At 47.9% G+C, this 18,979-nt stretch overlaps 1 protein-coding gene across 1 annotated transcript in view; it reads right to left on the bottom strand.

Moving 5' to 3' along the window:
* Positions 1–18,979, bottom strand: part of CDS2 (CDP-diacylglycerol synthase 2) — a 67,231-nt gene that overhangs the window by 10,312 nt on the left and 37,940 nt on the right. The window contains exons 2-9 of the mRNA XM_062203897.1: positions 10,800–10,936; positions 9,203–9,299; positions 6,748–6,845; positions 6,467–6,606; positions 5,332–5,390; positions 3,417–3,499; positions 943–1,030; positions 391–459 (exon numbers count right to left, since the gene is read on the bottom strand). Coding sequence (XP_062059881.1) covers positions 391–459; positions 943–1,030; positions 3,417–3,499; positions 5,332–5,390; positions 6,467–6,606; positions 6,748–6,845; positions 9,203–9,299; positions 10,800–10,936 — 771 coding nt within the window. The remainder of the gene's footprint in view (positions 1–390; positions 460–942; positions 1,031–3,416; positions 3,500–5,331; positions 5,391–6,466; positions 6,607–6,747; positions 6,846–9,202; positions 9,300–10,799; positions 10,937–18,979) is intronic.

An 18,979-nucleotide genomic window follows, 5' to 3' on the forward strand; every position in this document is an offset into this window, starting at 1 on the left:
AAAACAAAAAAACAGTGACCCTGAAAGGGCTGGAAAAGCGTCCACATCTTGGCAGGTCACTTGTGGGAGAAAATCTGCGCTGGACTACATAGCTCACCTCACCCTGACCTTGGAATATCAGATGCCTGACAAACACAGCACCTACTAAGTGTCACCACAGCTAAGCTTGAGAGACACACAAGGTGCACAAGACCCTGCCCGAACACTGGTGATAGAGGTGGCTGGTCCTGCTATGCCAGTTACAGAGTATGCCATGTTCACATCTGTCTTTAGGACAGGGTCACCATTCAGCAAGAACACTGGCCTTGGAAGGCCTTTAGCCCTACACAGGCCCCTGAAGGTGGTAGGGCTTCTGTCCACTCCCCCATCCCATTGGGAGCCATCACCTACCAGAAGGCCAAACACCACAGTAGCAAAGAAGCCCCCGATGAAGCCTTCCCAGGTCTTCTTCGGGGAGAGCTGTGAACAAAGAGCAAGTTCTCAGCACAGGGCGCTTCAGCAACACTGGCTCTGGGAACGAGTCCTTGTGACTCAGAGCACTGCTAACCATGTCACTGTCTGCAACGTCCCTCGAATATGGTTTCTAGACCCTTCAGTTCCCTGTTTCAATTGATCATACAAATGTACTACATTAGAATACCACACACTACTTATATAACACTCAAATCCAGATCAAAGCCTCACAAGTGTGCATATATAATCTGCAAGAATATTTTAATAGCCCCCCTCTCTCTTCTTTTTAATAAGTAGTAGTGAGTGTTTTCTTTTAGCTTTTCTCTCACAAATAATTTAATACCAGCCTTTTCCCAAGGTGACATGAAGACATGGCCACAAGGTCAAGCCCAGCTGCCACTCCTCCCTGTTCCCACATGCTACTCCACTTAGATGGAAAGCACCACCCTTCCTGCACAGTGACAGATCCCATTAGGGCAATCCATTTACCTTGATGAGTGGGGTCCGGCCAAAGAAAAAGCCAAACATGTAGGCCATGATGTCATTACAGATCACACAAGAAATGGGGACAATGAACCTAGGAAATAAACCAAGGTGAGGATCAACCCAGGGGCTAGCACTGTGGTGTAGTGGGTAAAGCTACTAGCTGTAGTGCCAGCATTCTATATGGGCATGGGTTTGAGTCCCGACTGTTCCACCAGCTCTCTGCTATGGCCTGGGAGAGCAGCAGAAGATGGCCCAAGTCCTTGGACCCCTGCACCCATGTTGGGGACCTGGAAGAAGATCCTGGCTCCTGGCTTCACATGGGCTCAGCTCTGGCCATTGTGTGGCAATTTGGTGAGTGAATCAGTGGATGGAAGACTTCTCTCTCCCTCTCTGCCTCTCCCTCTCTGTAGCTCTTTCAAATGACTGAATAAATCTTTAAAAATAAAAAATTAAAAAAAAGTTAAAATGGAAGAAAATATCACACAAGCTGTATCTGGCACCTGGCACACAGTAGGCATTCAGGTGTTTACTGAGTGCTGAATAAATGGAGGTGGCATTCTACCAAATGTCATTTGCTCTTTTCATTATAAAGTAACATGTACACAATAATACAAATGTGAAGGGTAAAGAAAAAATAACAAAATATCCTTCTTTCCCCTATCTCTATCCCCATTCGCAAAAATACTCATATTAAGCCTTGCTAGTCTGTTGTCAAATCTCTACAATTCTAAACATACTTTATGCCTATAATTCATTGCTTTCACTGTCTGTCACAAGGCTCTATGAACCTTATCTTTCCCTAGGATGCACTGGAGGCAAAAATTCCAATAGGAACATCTGCAGTTCTTCATCTTCACCCCTGATGATCTGGGCATCCCTACCACCAAACAAGGGTCGTGTCCACACACAGACCATCTCTCTTTTCTCCTCTGACACACCTCCTTACACTCACCTACTATGGCTTAACCTAACACACAAATGTTGCCAGCACTGTCTGTCTGTAAAGGGGGGATTCAGAGCATCTGTACCCTCCCGCCATACTCCATCCACCTCCCAATCCCTAAGGCATTTACTCTGTCAATGCTTCTAGCAGTCTCTGCTCTGTAAGTCTTCTAGGTTGAAAACTAGTAATTATAGATTGTAACTAACATTAATCACTGTAGAACCAAGTATATGGTATGTTTTGCCCTAAAGATGAAGACTTGGCCCATGCCATTCTTAAGAAACACCCAACAAAAACAGAAAAGGAGCCAAAGCCTCCCCAGGCCATTATGTTTGTTTTAAATGTAGTAATGCCAAGGCAAACATCTGCCTGAGCCAGTCAATTTTAAGCATTTTATACATATTTACTGATTCACTTCCCGGAAAGCATGTACTAGTGCATCCTAATGCTGAGGTCTAGAGACAGGTGCCGTCTGGGGTCTGAACTATGATCCTTACGACCTCTCTCTTACATACACCAGGTCATGCTCTACCTTCTCACTAGGATCATTTAGCTTCTTCAGTCAGCCTGTTAATTTCTATCAATACTGACAGACTTCCTGTTGAAATCACTGCATTTCTGAAATCTACTCAGTAATGGTATATTCCTTTTTTTCCCCCTAAGATTTATCTATTTGAAAGGCAGAATGACAGAGAGGGAGACACAAAGACCTTTCATCTTCTGATTCACTTCCTAAATGGCCACAACAGCTGGGCTGGGCCAGCCCAAAACCAGAAGCCAGAACTCCATCCTGGTTTCCCATGTGGGTGGCAGGGACTCAAGTACTTGTGCTGCCTCCCAGACACATGAGCAGGAATCTGCATTGCAATGGAGTGGCAGGACTTGAAAGGGTGCTCCTAAACAGGATATAGGCTTCCCCAGCACTAGTTTAAGCTGCGGTATCACAGTGCCGGTCCCAGCATATTACTCTTTTAATACACTGCCAGATTCTATTTGCTAATGTTTTATTTAAAATGGCTTATCTGTAATCATAAAAGGAATCAGTGTACTAATCTTGTCTCTTGCTTCTAATCATATGGGTAAGTATTAGATAAACCATTTGTTCTTTTCTTTTTCCAGATGTAGAATTTATACAACTTTCAAAGTTCTTTTATAGATACTAATCTATTTGGGTTTTTTTCTTTATGACTTTTAGTACTTCATATTTTGTCAGGAAGCCACACTATTTCCTCAGTGTTCTAAAGCATGTTGACATATGGCTGCACTGTCTGCTTCTTTAAATATCCCCATGCCTGATCTGCTGGTCTAGGCTGCCCAGCAGCAGCAGCAGCAGCACCTGGAATGCACTAGAAATGCACATCCTCAGGCCTCACCCCAGCAATCTGTGCTGGAATTAACCTGCAAGGCATTCTAAGGTACCTCCAGGTGAGAACCAGTGGCTTAAAAGGGAAGGCAGGGGTTGGTTCTCAGCCGACCCACACCTAGGAAGCACCCACGAAACAAGAGGGAGCCACCTCCCACTGACATCACTCACCAGATCATTCCTTCAAACAGGTTGTGGATAACGAGATGTGACTGGGTTACAACAATCAGCAATGTAACATGTGTCCAACCAAACTGCAAAAGAAAAATAAACTCAACCTATCACATTTACCTTGGAAGTAGCTTCAGAGAACAATCAATACCAAACAGAAATTTGCTGAGACATAGGTAGGAAAAATATCTGCTTTTATACCTGGCTTACAAAGGCACAGAACAGGCCTCTGGCAGTTAATCCCATTAGTTAAGAATCCCATCAAAAGTAGGCACCAGGGTAGGCATTTAGCCTGGTGGTTAAGAAGCTGGTTAGAAAGCCTTGGTCTCAATCACTTCAAACAACACTCTGACCTCAGAATCAGACCTTAATGCATTCTGGTCTTCCTGAAAAACCTGAGAGCACATCAGGCATAAAAAGCCAAAAAACTGTGGCAAAAAGCGTCGTACTTGAAGGACTTCTGTGGGTGAGACACCAACAGAAAGAAGGGATCATCAAAGAACGGTGTACTTTACTCTGAAGGGAGGAGAAAACTTCCCACTTTGCCCACAGCTCTGTCTAAATATGGAATGAGTCAGTGGATTCAAAAGGTTTCCACAATCTTGGCAGCTCATGTCAAGAGCTTCCAGTGATCACTGACGTCATACATAAGAGCGTTAAATGTTAAATTAACAGGAGTCACTGTGCGTTAACTTCCCATGTAGGACCTCTCTCCTCAAAGAGTTGGATTATGAGAGTTAATAGGAAAATTGGATCACAACGATTCACCTTGCTTTAATATATTAAATGGAGGATATTATCTATGTCTCCTAAGCTATAGTAATGTCTAAGTGCTCGCAAAAGACACACCATTCTGGAGTTTGTCTCCAAAGTTAACTCCCTCAAAAAAAAAAAAAAATAGGTAAGTCAAATCTCAGAAAGGTTTACTTTTATTGAATTAAAAAGTACTTTCTTCCATTACTGTAAAAACAAACTGTTGGTGTTCTATTGCACAGTAGGGTAATAGTAGTTAAGAACAGCATGCTGTACTTTTCTAAATAGCTAGAAGACTTCTGAATACACACACTACAAAGAAACCTTGAATATATGAAGCAATGGATGCTAATTATCCTAATATGACCATTAAAATGTATGCCTGTATCAAAATATTATATTGTACCCCATAAATCTGCACAATTACTGTTGGTCAATAAATCAAAACAAAAAAAAAAAAAAAAGAAGAAGAAGAAAGCAAGCAAGCAAGCCTTGGTCTCACATCAGAGTACTGGGTTCTACACCCAGCCCTGGATCCTGACTCCAGCTCCCTGCTAACACAAATCCTGGGAGGCAGCAGTGATGGTGCAGGTAGCTAGGTCCTTACCACCCACATGGTAGACCTAGATTGAGTTCTAAGCTTTCAGCTTCAGCCCAACCCAGGCTATAAGAAGGTATTTGAGAAGTGAACCAGTGGATGGGAGCTTTCTCCACTTCTCAAATAATAGGGACTCCATGATCCTCTAGGGAGCAGGCCCATTCGTGCTCTAAGAGTCCAAGTATGGTTCACTTTCTGAGTATTCATTGAGCACCTGGGGCACTCAAGAGAGGAGACAGGCTCAAGCTGAGGCAGGGAATGACCAAAGGGATGTAGCAGGCAGGACACCTGTGGGAAATATCTAACACTTCAGCTTGAGTCTTACCCACAACCGACCCGCAGGATCCTAGTGGACAGACCACTTAGGACCAAAGTTCAGTAACAGGGATTGGGCCTTGGAGGATGCAGAGTCGCCAAACATGAACAGGCGCCTTTCCTTCGTGCTCTAGGCTCCACACGCATGCGGAACACATTGCGTTCCAGAGTTCTGACTTGTTGCAGAAAGCATGAGTTTAGCTTCTGCAGAGCTTCAGTCACACCAAGACTCCTGACACAGCCCCTTACCATGTAGAACTGCAGCCGATAATGCTTCTTGACCAGGCTCAGCACAAACATGCAGAAACCTAGTTTCAGGAGGGAGGGGAGAAAGGGTAAATTTATGACATTCCACATTCATCTTTCTCCTCATATTCCATTAAGTGGTTAAGTGGTTCTTTGATTTCTTCACAGCAGTTAACTAGTGCACAATTTTACTAGTCGGAGAGGAGATGAAACTATTCATTCAGATAACAGTCATAAAGAAAAACTGACTCCTTCAAGACAATAAAGGCAGGGCCAGCACTGTGGTGCAGTGAGATAAGCCACTGCTTGTGATGCTGGTATCCCACAACAGAGTGCCAGCTCAAGACCCGGCTTCTCTGCTTCCAATCAAGCTCACTGCTAATGAGCCTTGGAAAATAGCAGATGATAGCCCAAGTACTTGGGTGCCTTCCACCCACATGGAAGACCCTATGAAGTAAAGTCTGCAATTTCTAGCATCCCATATGGGCACTGGCTTGTGCCCCGGCTGCTCTGTTTCTGATCCAGCTCCCAGCTAATGGCCAGTGGAAGATGACCCAAGTATTTGGGCCCCTGCCACCCACATGGGAGACTTGGAGGAAGCTCCTGGCTTTGGTCTGGTCCAGTCCCGGCTGTTACAGCCACCTGGGGAATAAACCAGCAGATGGAAGATCTCTCTCTCTCCCCCCCAACCCTTTATCACTGTAATTCTTTCAAATAAATGAATAAATCTTAACAAAAATTCACTGCAATTTAGAAAGATTAAAATCCTAGCCCTGCTGAGGCCACGGAGATTTAACTTTCCCCAGGCTGCAATGCTTCTCAAGGCAGTCTCCTAAAAACATGGCAAAGTTTCAGGATGATTTCTGCTTGGGTCACGTGGCAGAATCTCTGCCAACAGGAAAGTCAAGACACGGCCATGCTCTGCTATCCTCCAAGGGAGGTGGCACAGACTGTGGCCCCCCACAGCACACAACCCTCTCAGTGTCCACTTAGTGAAGAGCTGCCCCAGGACATAGGACACAGCATCAGCTCCAATCCCCACTGGAGTCAGAGATCATGCAACACAGCTTTACACCAACCAGGAAGCCCCCACAGTCCCGTGGGACAGACACAGGGGAAGAACACAAACACGGCCTACCTGTCAGGTAGAGAGTAAAGGAGATGAAGCGGTGGTATTTACTGAGGATCCGCAAAGGTTCCTCTCGCTGGACCAGAGTGAAGAAGTAATCTGTCACTGTCTCACCGTAGAAGAAGTAGTTGACACACAGGAGAAAGTACCTGTAAGTGGAGATGGTGCAGTGCAGCAACACAACTGGGCCTACAAGACACTCAGGTCTTGGAGGTGTTGTGGTAGCCTGTGCTGACTTCCCTGTGAACACCTGCCACAAAGCATACCACCCAAATCCATTAAAGGCTTACCAACTGAGGGTCCTGAACCAGGGCAGGTCATAGGAGTGGTAGACGTTGTAGCCAATAGTGATTATCTCATGGAAACACTTAATCTGAACACACATTACCTGCAAGACAGAGCATCAGACACTTACTGCCTGCCCAGTTCTCATGAGCTTACAAAACCAGTAGCTCACAGGCCTTCAAGAAAAGTCATCCTACTGAAGAAAAACCTCCCTCCCACAACGATTCTGCTTCCCTTTCTCTTACTATCCCACACAGTGTCATAGACAGTAGATCCAATTTCTTACAATAAAATACATACTCCTGATGGCTCCATCAACTTTTTTTTTTTTTTTTTGGAAAGGCAGAGTTAGAGGAAGAGAGAGAAAGAGAAGGGTATCTTTCATCTGCTGGTTCATTCCCTAAATGGCCACAACAGACAGGGTTGGACCAGGCTGAAGCCAGAGGCTTCATCTGAGTCTCCCACATGGGTGCAGGGCTCAAGCACTTGTGCCATCCTCCACTGCTTTCCTAGGCACATTAGCAGGGAGCTGGATCAGAAGTGGAGCATCTGGAACATGAACCATCCACTATATGAGATGCTAGCATCACAGGTGGAGACTTAAACTCACTACACCACAATGCTGGGCCTCCACTAACCTTTTACAAAAAAAAAACAATTATTTAATTTATTTATTTGAAAAACAGAGAGACAGAAAGATATCTTCCATCCACTAGTTCACTCCTTAAATGCCCACAACAGACACAGCTGGGCCAGGCCATAGCCAGGAGCCAGGAACTCTACCCAGGTCTCCCCTAAGTGATAGGAACCCAAGTATTTGAGTCATCTGCTGCCTCGCACCTATGTTAGCGGGAAACTGGACCAGAAACAGAGGCAAGATTCAATCCTAGGCCCTCTGATATCGGATGCTGGTACCCTAAGTGGGAGCTTAATCTGCTTCAGCATAATGCCTGCCCTCTCCATTACCTTTTTATTTATAGAACTTCCCAGGACTCAACCAATCCCTTCCTTTTATGACTCAATATCAGTCCTTGAAAATCCCCCACTGCCTGACTGCAGATTCAGCTTTTGGTCGTCTGACCTTGTCTATGAGGATGAGAAGATAAAGAGCAGCTCTGTGGACTGGGGCTTCTTAATGATAGCTCTAAGCCCCTGAGGAAGGCCCCAGAAAAATAAAACCAAACTAGGAGGGATACACAGACATACCCAGGGTCATAGTTTAATCAAACAGCTAGAATAATAAAGTCAATTCAAAAAATTAAGAGATTGGGACAGACCTTTATAAAGCCTAGCAGTTAAGATACCTGCATCCTGGGGCCAGCACCGTGGTGTAGTAGGTTAATCCTCCGCCTGCGGCACTGGCATCCCACATGGGCACTGGTTATAGTCCCGGTTGCTCCTCTTCCAGTCCCAGCTCTGTGCTGTGGCCTGGGAAAGCAGTAGAAGATGGCCCAACTGCTTGGGCCCCTGCACCCACATGGGAGACCAGGAAGAAGCACCTGGCTCCTGGCTTTGGATCGACACAGCTCTCACTGTTGCAGCCATTTGGGGGGTGAACCAACAGAAAGGAAGACCTTTCCCTCTGTCTCTCCCTCTCAACTGTCTATAACTCTACCTCTCAAATAAATTTTAAAAAAAAACCTGCATCCTGTACTGTAATACCTGCCTAGGTTCAATTCCTGCCTCCAGCTCCTGACTCTAACTTCCTGCTAATGCAGATCCAGAAGACAGCAGTGATGGCTCAAGTAACTGGGTTTCTGCTACACACATGGAGACCCCCAACTGACTTTCCAGATCCCAGCTTCAGTCCAGCCCAGCTTCCAGTACTGCCCACTGTGAATATGTGGGGAGTGAAGAACTGAGTGAGAACACATTCTTGTACACACTTTGTCTCACTGCTTCTTGAATGAACATAAAAAAAAAAGAAATCTTTAACCACAAACAACTGGTCACTGCCAATGACCCTCAAGTTGGCTGCTGAAAGGCAGAAGTCCAGTGGTTTGAAGGTAGAAGTATTCTCAGGAGTCTGGATCCCAATCAGTTCCCAAAATCAACCCAATATGTGGCACACAAGGCAACAGCTCCTGCAGGAAGAACTCAAGGCAAAAATAAAATAGCATAGCATGAAGGGGTAACTAAGGCACTGGCTTGGGATGCCCATATCCCATATCAGAGTACCTGGGCTCAGGTATCAGCTCCACTTCCAATTCTAGCTTGTGCACCCTAGGAGTCTGCAGATGATGACTCAAGTTGCTGGGACCCTGCCACCCACGTGGGAGACCCAGATGGAGTTTTAGACTCTTGGCTTCAGCCTGGTCCAGCTCTGGCTCTTGTGGCCATTTAGAGAGTGAATCAGCAAATGGATGATCTCTGTCTGAATGCCTCTCCCTCTTTCTCTCTCTCTACCTCTGAAATAAAATGGAAATAATTTTTTAAATATAGCATGTAAATGACACTTACAATCATCATTAAAACCATTGGTCCCAGGTAGATGATGATGAAGAAGAATGCAATCATGGCCAAAGTCAGGATGCCTCTCACCCACCAGTTCTTCCATCTAGGTTAGAGTGTAGGGGAAGAAGACAACACCAGTTAGGATTCCAAAAAGAACCAAAACACCCCCCCTCCCCCAGGGCTCTGGCTCTTCCTGAGATTTGGGGGCTTTGTGTTCAATCCTTTCCAGAGCATTTCTGTCACTTTGATAGAGGCAGCAGCCACATGCTGGTGGCAGCAGGGCCCCTTGGCACCTACAATCATACTCAGCAGGTGCTCCAAGAACTTCAGAAAAATACACATTCAGCTTACATCTTAAGGCAGGCATCAAACAAAATAAACAGAGACCTGAGGGAAAGGTAGTGTCCTTTGGTCCTGTGTCTACTTGGAGGGTTTCTACAGTGCTGTTCCTGAAGAAAAAATTATGAACATGTTTCCTACAGCAGAATCCTACCATGCACTACCCCTGCACCACCATGGTGATGGAAATAATATTAAGCAATGATAACAGGAGCTTTCCCAGATATCCACCAGGCACTTCTCTAAGGACTTTATATACACTACACCATTCAACCCTCAGCACACTAGCTTTATAGAGGAGGAAATGGAGACAAAGGTCATCCATCTGGCCCATGAAGAAGCTGAGACTGACATCCAGGGCTCTGGCTCCAGAGGCTGCCCTTAGCCACTGCACAATACAGTCTCCCAGAAGAACAGCCAGGAGATACACAGAGCAACACTTTAAAGCTTTGGGGCCTTATAATTTGCAATTCTAATCTACCCAGAGAGCTGGTGTTAGAAGGACCAGCTTCTCGAGGGCCAAAAGCTTTTCCTTTAGGGGCCAGGATTGCAGTGCAGAAGGTTAAGCCGCTGCTTGCTGGGAAAACATTCCATGTCAGAGAGCCTGTTTGAGACCCAACTACTCAGCTTCTGATCTAGCTCCCTGCTAATGCACCTGGGAAGGCAACACAAGATGGCCCAAGTGCTTGGGCCTCTGCCAGCCATGTGGGAGACCAGGCTAGAGTTGCTGACTCCTGGCTTTAGCCTTGCCCAGTTGTTGTGGCCATTTGGGGACTGAACTGGTAGTAGATATCTCTTTGTCATTTTGCCCTTCAAATAAAATAAATAAATATTAAAAAGAAAAAAGGTATATGGGAGAAGGAGAACTAATCTTTGAGCCAGAAATGCGGACTGCCAGTGAAAAGCACCAGCTCCTTAGTCACCAGCACAAGGTCGAGTTTCTGCAGTGTGCTGTGTCTGCTGACCTCACCCACCCCACCCCTTGGTCCATACTCTTGCTCCTCCTTTGACTGCACCTCCCAACCTAGCCCAGCCCAGAGCAGCCTTCCAGGGCCAGGTCCCTGCAGGCAGGGCTGCCCTCCATCCTGAGCACCCTCTGTGCTTGCTGTCACTGCTAAGCACCAGATGACACTCAGTGGAGCCCAGGGCAGAGATGGGGCACTAAGGCAAGTGGGCACCCTGCACCCACCCCTTAACAAGTAGGATGGCCCCACTGAGGGTCCTGGGTCTTCCATAGCACTCAGACATCACCAAGCCAGGTTACCTGGAAGACAGATTGGAAAGGGCCCTATTGAGAACTTCCGGGGTGTCATCTGCGGGAGCTGGAGGAGGAGCAAGTTCTGCTCGGCTCTCATTGTCCGATGCAGTCTCTCCATCGACCTTTGCTTCTGACTCCGACTCCTGCATGAGAGAAGCACATAAGAGGAAAGGGTCAAAAATGATCAGAAGACAACTGAGCAGCATGTGGCTGTCCTGGGATATCTGTGGGGAGAGACTCCAAACAGGGCACAAGAACCAGGCACGGTCAGGACGCACAGCAATCCTGACACTGCTCTGACTTGTGAGGCAGTGGTGCGCTCTGTTAGAAGAGCAGATCTGCTCACTTGGCCAGGTCTGAGAGCAGGGGCCCAATCCAGAGGAGAGATTCTTCTTGTACTCAAAGAACACAAAAAGGAGGCTGTGGCTCATTTCCCCCACGGTGATCCCTGAGCCAGCCCTTGCCCACGTATCCCAGGTTTATGCCATCAGGGCTGGCTGCAGGCTCCCGGGAAGAGCCATCCAACTATGAAAACTCTTCCCCAACAATTGAATCGAACAGAGAGCACCGCCCCTGCTCCTCCACAGCACACTACAGATGCTCAGAACCTCCAGAGCTCTCAGGAGAAGCCAGTGTGTGCGTCATTATCCCCTGTGGACCAGTCAATGCCAATACCACCACCAAGTCCAGATCATCACTTCCAGACTTCATAAGAGCACCCTGCGCAAAGGAGGCTACACTTGACAGCTTACTCCAGTCAACACCTGAGCCTGGGTGCCTGTCCCTTCCCTGCTACCAGGCCTGGACATCAGCAGACCCTGCAACGCCACTCACACAGAGCTGCCATCCAGGCCCTAGCCATGAAGAAAACACCTACAGGAATATACCTTGACCCAGTCTGGGGAGGGAGATCAGAACCAGGCCAGCAACAAACTCTTTACCCAAAGGTCAAGGAAAAGGCTATTCTAAATCCTAGCTCCTACATAGAAATTTTACTTCTTCAGGGAATTCCAAACAAATGCTGTGAGAAGAGGTGGAGGAGAAATGGATCACCGAGCACTGCGGTCACAAGCTCCTGAATGTGTGCACAGCCCTCCCGAGTCAGAGCGCGTCCCCCACACCTGCGGAGCAGCACTGGGAGGAAAGCAGTGGCAGGACACAGGGGTGCTGGGAAGCTGCGTGGCCGCATGTCTCCTACTAACCTGTCTTTCTGGAGTCCATCTTACTCTTCAGCAGAAACTCAGAATGATGCAAAAATGATGCAAAATCACACCAGGATGTCCTCCACCTCTTTCGAGACTGTGTTACACACGTGTGCAAGCCCAGCAACAGCCATGCAGTTTTAAGTTGCACTAACAATTTCCCCGAAGAATGAACACAAACATGAAATTGAATGGGATTTCATATTATGTTTACTGGCCCAACAGTTTTATCAGATTATTGGTCAGTTTCTTGCTATCTTCTGCCTTCCTTTAGACTGGCTTATAGGTGTTTTTATGCACTCCTGTCTTCCCCCAGCCTTCTGCAAACCTCTCACCCCAGTCACTGTTCTTCCCAACACTCTCTCCCAGCACTGACATGATGGGGCCTTTTTTAATAAACACTTCCCCAGTTACCCAGAAGCTCCCTAAAGATGGTACCACATACCTTGTTCTCATTATAGCCCCATGCCTGACCCACAGAAAAACACTGACTAATGGATGCAAAGACAGGAGAGAGGGAAAGCCAGGAATTCATTCCAGGTATGGCTAAGAGACACTCAGCCCCTGCCGCGTGGTGACAGCTATTTCTCCATTCACTGACAGCTGTGGTACAAACAGTGCAGACTGTGCATACAGAGACAGGCACCCACAGAGACGGCCTAGTTAGTAGCGCCAGAGCTCCTGACAACAGGGCTTGCTCCTTACTTTGCACAGCCGAGCCAGGGGCCTCTGGACAAGCACTGCGGGGGCCTGTGTTGGTGTCCTCACCTCATAAAAAGGGCCTCCCTTGTGGCGATGCCCTGAAGAGATACAGCACACTCCCACCCAGGGCTATGTTGTACTCACTGCCCAAGAGGTTCTGAAATACTGCACCACCCCGGTGCTGTCCCTCTCTATTAGAGACAACGAGGGCCATGGCTCCCATTCTTTAGGGTACATTTACACCGGCACTTGGCGGCAGCCACCTGTAACACAAGGTAATGCAGCCCTGCGACCATTCGGCTCTGACCCCTGAAGCTTGGGTCATTAAAATGTGAGCACCCCAGCTCTGACAAGGCCAGACAGAGGCTCTCTGAAGCCACAACCACTGAGCTCAAGCACAGCAGGCAGGCAGGCGGGTGAGAGGGCACTCATACTCAGAGAAGGCCCCACACCGGGTTATTTTTAACTTATGCATCCTGTTGTCAAGGAGACTCTCAAAGGCTGCTGGCTTCCCAGGCAGGGAAGGGCCGGAACAGAGCCCAGCAGCAGCCTGCAGGGGAAGGCCTGTGCTCAAAGTCTCGCAGGGCCATCCGGCCTCCTTTCATGAACCTTAGCCCAGCACTGTATCCTCTTAACCCTGACTGCTCCCTTCTTGCAGGAAGAGGTGAAGAGAAGAGAGGTATCCTGAGGTGGAGTAGTAGAGGAGATAGAGAACTATCAGATACTGTGACTGTCCTTACTACCAAGATTTCAAGGTGACTGGCATGAACAACAATGAAAGAAGGGCCCAGAAGGGACAAACCTAAAAGAGAATCACTCTCTGGGCTGTACCTGCCTATAAGCCAGGAACGTCAGGATTCACCAAAGCCTGCAGAACAAGCACTCTCGGAGCTAGATCTGGAGGCACTGCCTGCACAGCAGACCAGCCCTACAGAGACCACCGCACACTCACAGGCAGAAATGGGACCACAGGTGGGGGAAGTCAGCTAGCTCTCCTGACTCCCAGGTGTGGACATCACAGGAGAGTAGAAACCTTTAAGAACCTGCAGGCTGGAAGCTTCCTAACTCCCTCTCATACCATCCGCAAAGTGAGGTGAAGGAAGCCAAGTGCTAGTTGCAGCTTCCACGGTGGACCTGGAAGGAGGGGGGTGCTTGGGCCTAAGTTCTTGCCCAGAAGAAAAGTGGCACAAGCTGGGCCAAGAATCAGAGATGCTGAGCACATCTGTCAGTCTGCTCCTGCAGGGGATGGCGAGACAGGCAGATGTGCAGCAGGAAGACTCAGTAGGAGCCAGGATACTGCTTCCCTGGCAACAGGGTTCTGCTGTACCACTCTTCCCAATCCCAGTCCACCAGGAATTTGACTACATAGGAGCATGAGTGCCTTCAACACCCACCCAGGCAACCTGAGTGCCCTTCCCAAGGGGGCCGAGGGGGACAGTGGCCATCAGCCTTGCTGGGGCCTGGTTGCTAATAAATTATTTGAGCTCAGCTTTTGACTACCTGGCTTCCTCACTCTCAACTGCAGGCCCAAGGTATCTGCAATGCAAAGGCTACCTGTTAAAGCAACAGTACTTCTCAGTGCTCTCCATAGCAGAGTGTGTGTGCCACACAGTCCACTGAGGTGGGAGATCATTCTAGATCTTACTTCTGATTCTTTCCTGTGCATGCTTTTCATGCATATCAGTGCATGCAGATACCTTAACAAGTTAGCTGTAAACAGGGGCACACGCTGAACACAACATACACCTGCTGGGCACGGTGCTGTCAGGGGCTGTGGGCACTTGTTCACCACTGCACTGAGCAATGCCTGGAACAGTGGGCACCCAGAGATTTGTTGAATTAATGAGCTCATCCATTCAACTTGAATTTCCATGGACCAAAGTGTCTGCACTGACAACATGCTGGCACCCCTGAGTTCCAGTTCACAAGCCCCACATACTCCCCCATCTCCCCTGCCTCTGCAGAGGCCCTGGCAGCAGGACCAGACTAGTGTGTCCACTGCCACCTCAATGGTAGGGGGTGGGTGTGAAGGCCCAGCCCCGGGGCAGCACTTCCCCCTTCAGGCTATCTCACCACTCCCAGAGGGCCCCTCCTCCTTCCTTTCTGGCCCAGAAGGAGGGCTATCTCAAAAAAACACCGCCCATCCTCCCACAGTTCCTCAGCACTTCCCCTAGGGTTGTGGCATTGATGTAAACAGGAAACAAGAGCCTTGCTCTAAAAGGAAAGGGAAAGAAGTGCCTCCTGAGGCCCCTTTCCTTTCCGTTCATGCAGACCCTGTCTCGGGACAGGCAGAGGCACGGGGTGATGTGTTCCGGTACAAGGGCTTGGTGAGAGCAGTCAGCGTTTCTGGAGAAACCTTTGCTCAAAAAGCTCCCCAACCAGCTTTGCAGGGCCCCTCTAACCTCACCCCACTATGGGGTCCAGAACAGCATGGACCCTGCCTTCAACACTGGCAAGAGAAGCAGAGCATGGGAGAGGAAGTTCCTTGTGTCAAGGTGTGGCTCTGCCTGGGTCCTGGCTCAGTCCAGCACAGCATGTGTAGCGAGAGAGACAGCAGCCAGCCCAGGAAAGCAGGGGCCTGGGCAGGCTCTGAGGCTTCTTGCACTCAGGGCAGGCCTCCACGCCAGCTGCTCTCCAGGTGGACACCTCATTGTCTGGCTCATGTCCCACCTCTTCTCACCTCCTCCTAATTCTCAGAATTTCCTGAAGGCCTGACTTGGGCTTACAGAGTGTGATTCTGAGGTTCCCTTTGGGTCATCAGTTGGTGTCAGGGGCCTATCCTCCTACCTCAGAACCTCTGAAGATGGCACAGTAACACCGCCTGACCCAAAAAGCTGTGGCTAAGGCTAGACAGAGAAACCTGGTAATCTGCCAGTTGGGGTCCAGGCAGGGGACACCCGACACCCCATTTCTTTACTGGTGCCAACTCAGCTTTATACCTTACTAATAACATAATTTATAATATATATATATTCTGTTCATGTTTGCCTAAAAGGAGCTAATAATTAGGGAAAGAAAATAAGTGGTGCCATTCATTAGGTTTCCCTGCTTTTTTTCTTTCATCTTCTGAGAAACTGCTTTAAAAAGTGGTGTTCAAGGCCCGGGTTGGTTACTTTTCCAACGACTCTGTCCTTTCCACTGGCATTGCATACTACAAACTATTTCTTACACGGCTTTATATGCAAATTACAAACCTCCTACTGGAGAAAAGACATTACTCTATGTCTAACCTTTCTACTAAATACCTGCCATTTTCTTAATCAAGGACTGTGGCCAGATGTCCAGACAGTCAACTCCCCCCACTCAAGTAGACAGGGCTCTGGAGAGAAACTGCCAGAAATAGGAGGGTCCTTAATAAGGACCATAGACTCAAGTATCCCTCTCAGAGCCAAGTCTGAGTTCCTACTGGAATAAATATGTATGTGTGTGTGTGTCTGTGCAGTATTGATAATAACAAAGGTATTCCTAGCCCTTCCTAATGTTAACCACATCTGAAGAGTTCAATTGTCAGAACAAAAGATCAAACATCCTTTGGCATAGTGGGTTAAGGCACTGCTTAGGATGCCCACATCTCTTATCAGAGAGGCTGGTTGAGTCCTGGGTACTCTGCTTTGGATATAGCTTTCTGCTAATAACAACCTGGGAAACAACAGGTGACAGATAGCTCAAATATTGTTCCTGGCTCCTAGCTTAGGCCTGGTCCAACCCTGACTATTGGCAGGCATTTGGGGAGTGAACCAGCAAATGGGAGACATCTCTATCTCTAGCCCTGCCTTTTAAATAAAATAACTTTTTTAAAAAAGTGAAGAAAGGGGCCAGTACTGTGGCTTAGTGAGTAAAGCCACCACCTGCAGTGCCAGCATCCCATATGGGCGCCGGTTCTAGTCCCGGCTGCTCCACTTCCAATCCAGTTCTCTGCTATGGCTTGGGAAAGCAGAAGATGGCCCAAGTCCTTGGGGCCCTGCACTCGAGTGGGAGACCCGGAAGACGCTCCTAGCTTCGGATCGGTACAGCTCAGGCTGTTGCAGCCATCTGGGGAAGCAAATGGAAGACCTCTCTCGTTCTCTCTGCCTCTCTGTAACTCTGCCTTTCAAATAAATTAATTAATCTTAAAAAAAAAAAAGTTCAGGGGAAATTAATTTTAAAAAAATTAATACACCCCATACTCCCATTACCTCTTCCTTAGCTCCACTCATCAGCATGCTTAATTCTACCTCCATAGCAGCTTTCAGCCACATCTACTCCTCACCCCCCAAGTCCATTAATTCAAGCCAACACCATCTCTCCTCTGGGCACTGCAGCAGCCTAATAGTATGCTTTGCCTCTGAGTCCAGATTCCATTCCCACTCCCACTCCTGACACTGCAGCAGCAAGAGGAACTTCCCAGAAAGAAAATCTAATCAGGTCACTCCTCGTCCTAAACCCTACCTAGTACCCATAGGACAGTTTTTGTTGTTGTTGTTTTAAGATTTATTTATTTGGTGGCCTAGGAAAGCAGTAGAAGATGGCCCAGGTACTTGGATCCTTACACCCGTATGGCAGACCCAGAAGAAGCTCCTGGCTTCGAATCAGTCCAGTTCTGGCCATTGAGGCTATTTGGGGAAGGAACCAGAGGATGAAGACCTCTGTCTCTCCCTCTGTAACTCCACCTCTCAAATATTTTTAATTAATTTATTTGAAAGAGAGTGAGGGATATCTTCCATCTGCTGGTTCACTCCCTAAAAGGCTACAAGGGCCAGAGCTGGGCCAATTCAAAACCAGGAGCCAGAAACCTCTTCCAGGTCTGCTGCGTGGGAGCAGGGGTCCAAGGACTTGGGCCATCTTCCGCTGCTTTTCAGGCTCATTTGCAGGGAGCTGGATTGGAAGTGTAGCAGTCAGGACTTGAACAGCGCCTATATGGGATGCTGGCAGCTTTACCCACTATACCACAGCACCAGCTCTCATAGGACAATTCCAAACTCTCAAATGGCATACAAGCACTTTTAAGAAAGGGTCTTGTTGGCGGGCGCCGCGGCTCAATAGGCTAATCCTCCGCCTTGCGGCACCGGCACACTGGGTTCTAGTCCCAGTCGGGGCACCGGATTCTGTCCGGGTTGCCCCTCTTCCAGACCAGCTCTCTGCTGTGGCCCGGGAGTGCAGTGGAGGATGGCCCAAGTGCTTGGGCCCTGCACCCCAGGGGAGACCAGGAGAAGCACCTAGCTTCTGCCAACGGATCAGCGCACTGTGCCAGCCACAGCGCACCAGCCGCAGCAGCCATTGGAGGGTGAACCAACGGCAAAGGAAGACCTTTCTCTCTGTCTCTCTCTCACTGTCCACTCTGCCTGTCAAAAATTAAAAAAAAAAAAAAAAGAAAGAAAGAAAGGGTCTTGTCTCCCTTCCAGCTGTGTCTCCTGTAGCTGCTCTAAATGAGAATCAATTCCTAAGACAGGTTGTACTCCCTTACTTTTCTGATCATGTTTTCCTGCAAACTGCCCTTTTCTAAGACCCACCACTCTTCTCAGCTAGCTCTGATTTATCCTCTAAGAGATCCCTTTCTCCAGGAACCTTCCCTAACTTGTGTGCCCCACCCCATCCCTCCTCACATGAATACCCCACACCACAGGGTCCTCCTTTAGACCATACTGCAGTGAAAGCAGAACCAAATCAATGTCCTCACCACTGCACCTGCCATGACACCTAGAACACAGATGACTGGAAGCAGGCCTCACCACATTGGACTCTTATCAGGGAGAATCCAGGGTTTACTGATATGGCAGTTACACCTGAGCTACATCTAGCTTATGTCATCAATTCAACATTTTTGCTTTTTTGAATTTTTTATTTATTTGAAAGGCAGAGAGTGAGAGACACAGACAAAATTCTCATGCAATAAAGCCACAACCTCAATTGAGATCACCCCCATGGACCATCACTTGCTGCACTGGCAGGAAGGTAGAACTGGCAGCAGAGCCAGTACTCGAACCCAGGCACTCCAAAATGGATAAGTCCCAACTAGCATCTTAACTGCTAGGCCAAATGCCCACTCTCATTTATTGCTCTCTTAATAGCAATACAAGAGGCATTTCACAGTTGTAGCCAGTGGTCCCCCATTCATCTCCTCCTCTTTCATATGTATTTGTGGTCAAATGTATCCTAAATAGTATAGGAGCATTAAAATAGAGATTTGTATGTTTGAGAAAGAGTTCAATAAAGGAAGAGGACTCCTGTGAAGGTTTTCCAATTCAAACTTCAGTTATACCAGGTCTCACCTTCCTCACAACTGCCAGTCTCATATGTAAAACC

This window comes from Lepus europaeus, chromosome 10 (genome assembly GCF_033115175.1).
Source record: "Lepus europaeus isolate LE1 chromosome 10, mLepTim1.pri, whole genome shotgun sequence".
NCBI lineage: Eukaryota > Metazoa > Chordata > Mammalia > Lagomorpha > Leporidae > Lepus > Lepus europaeus.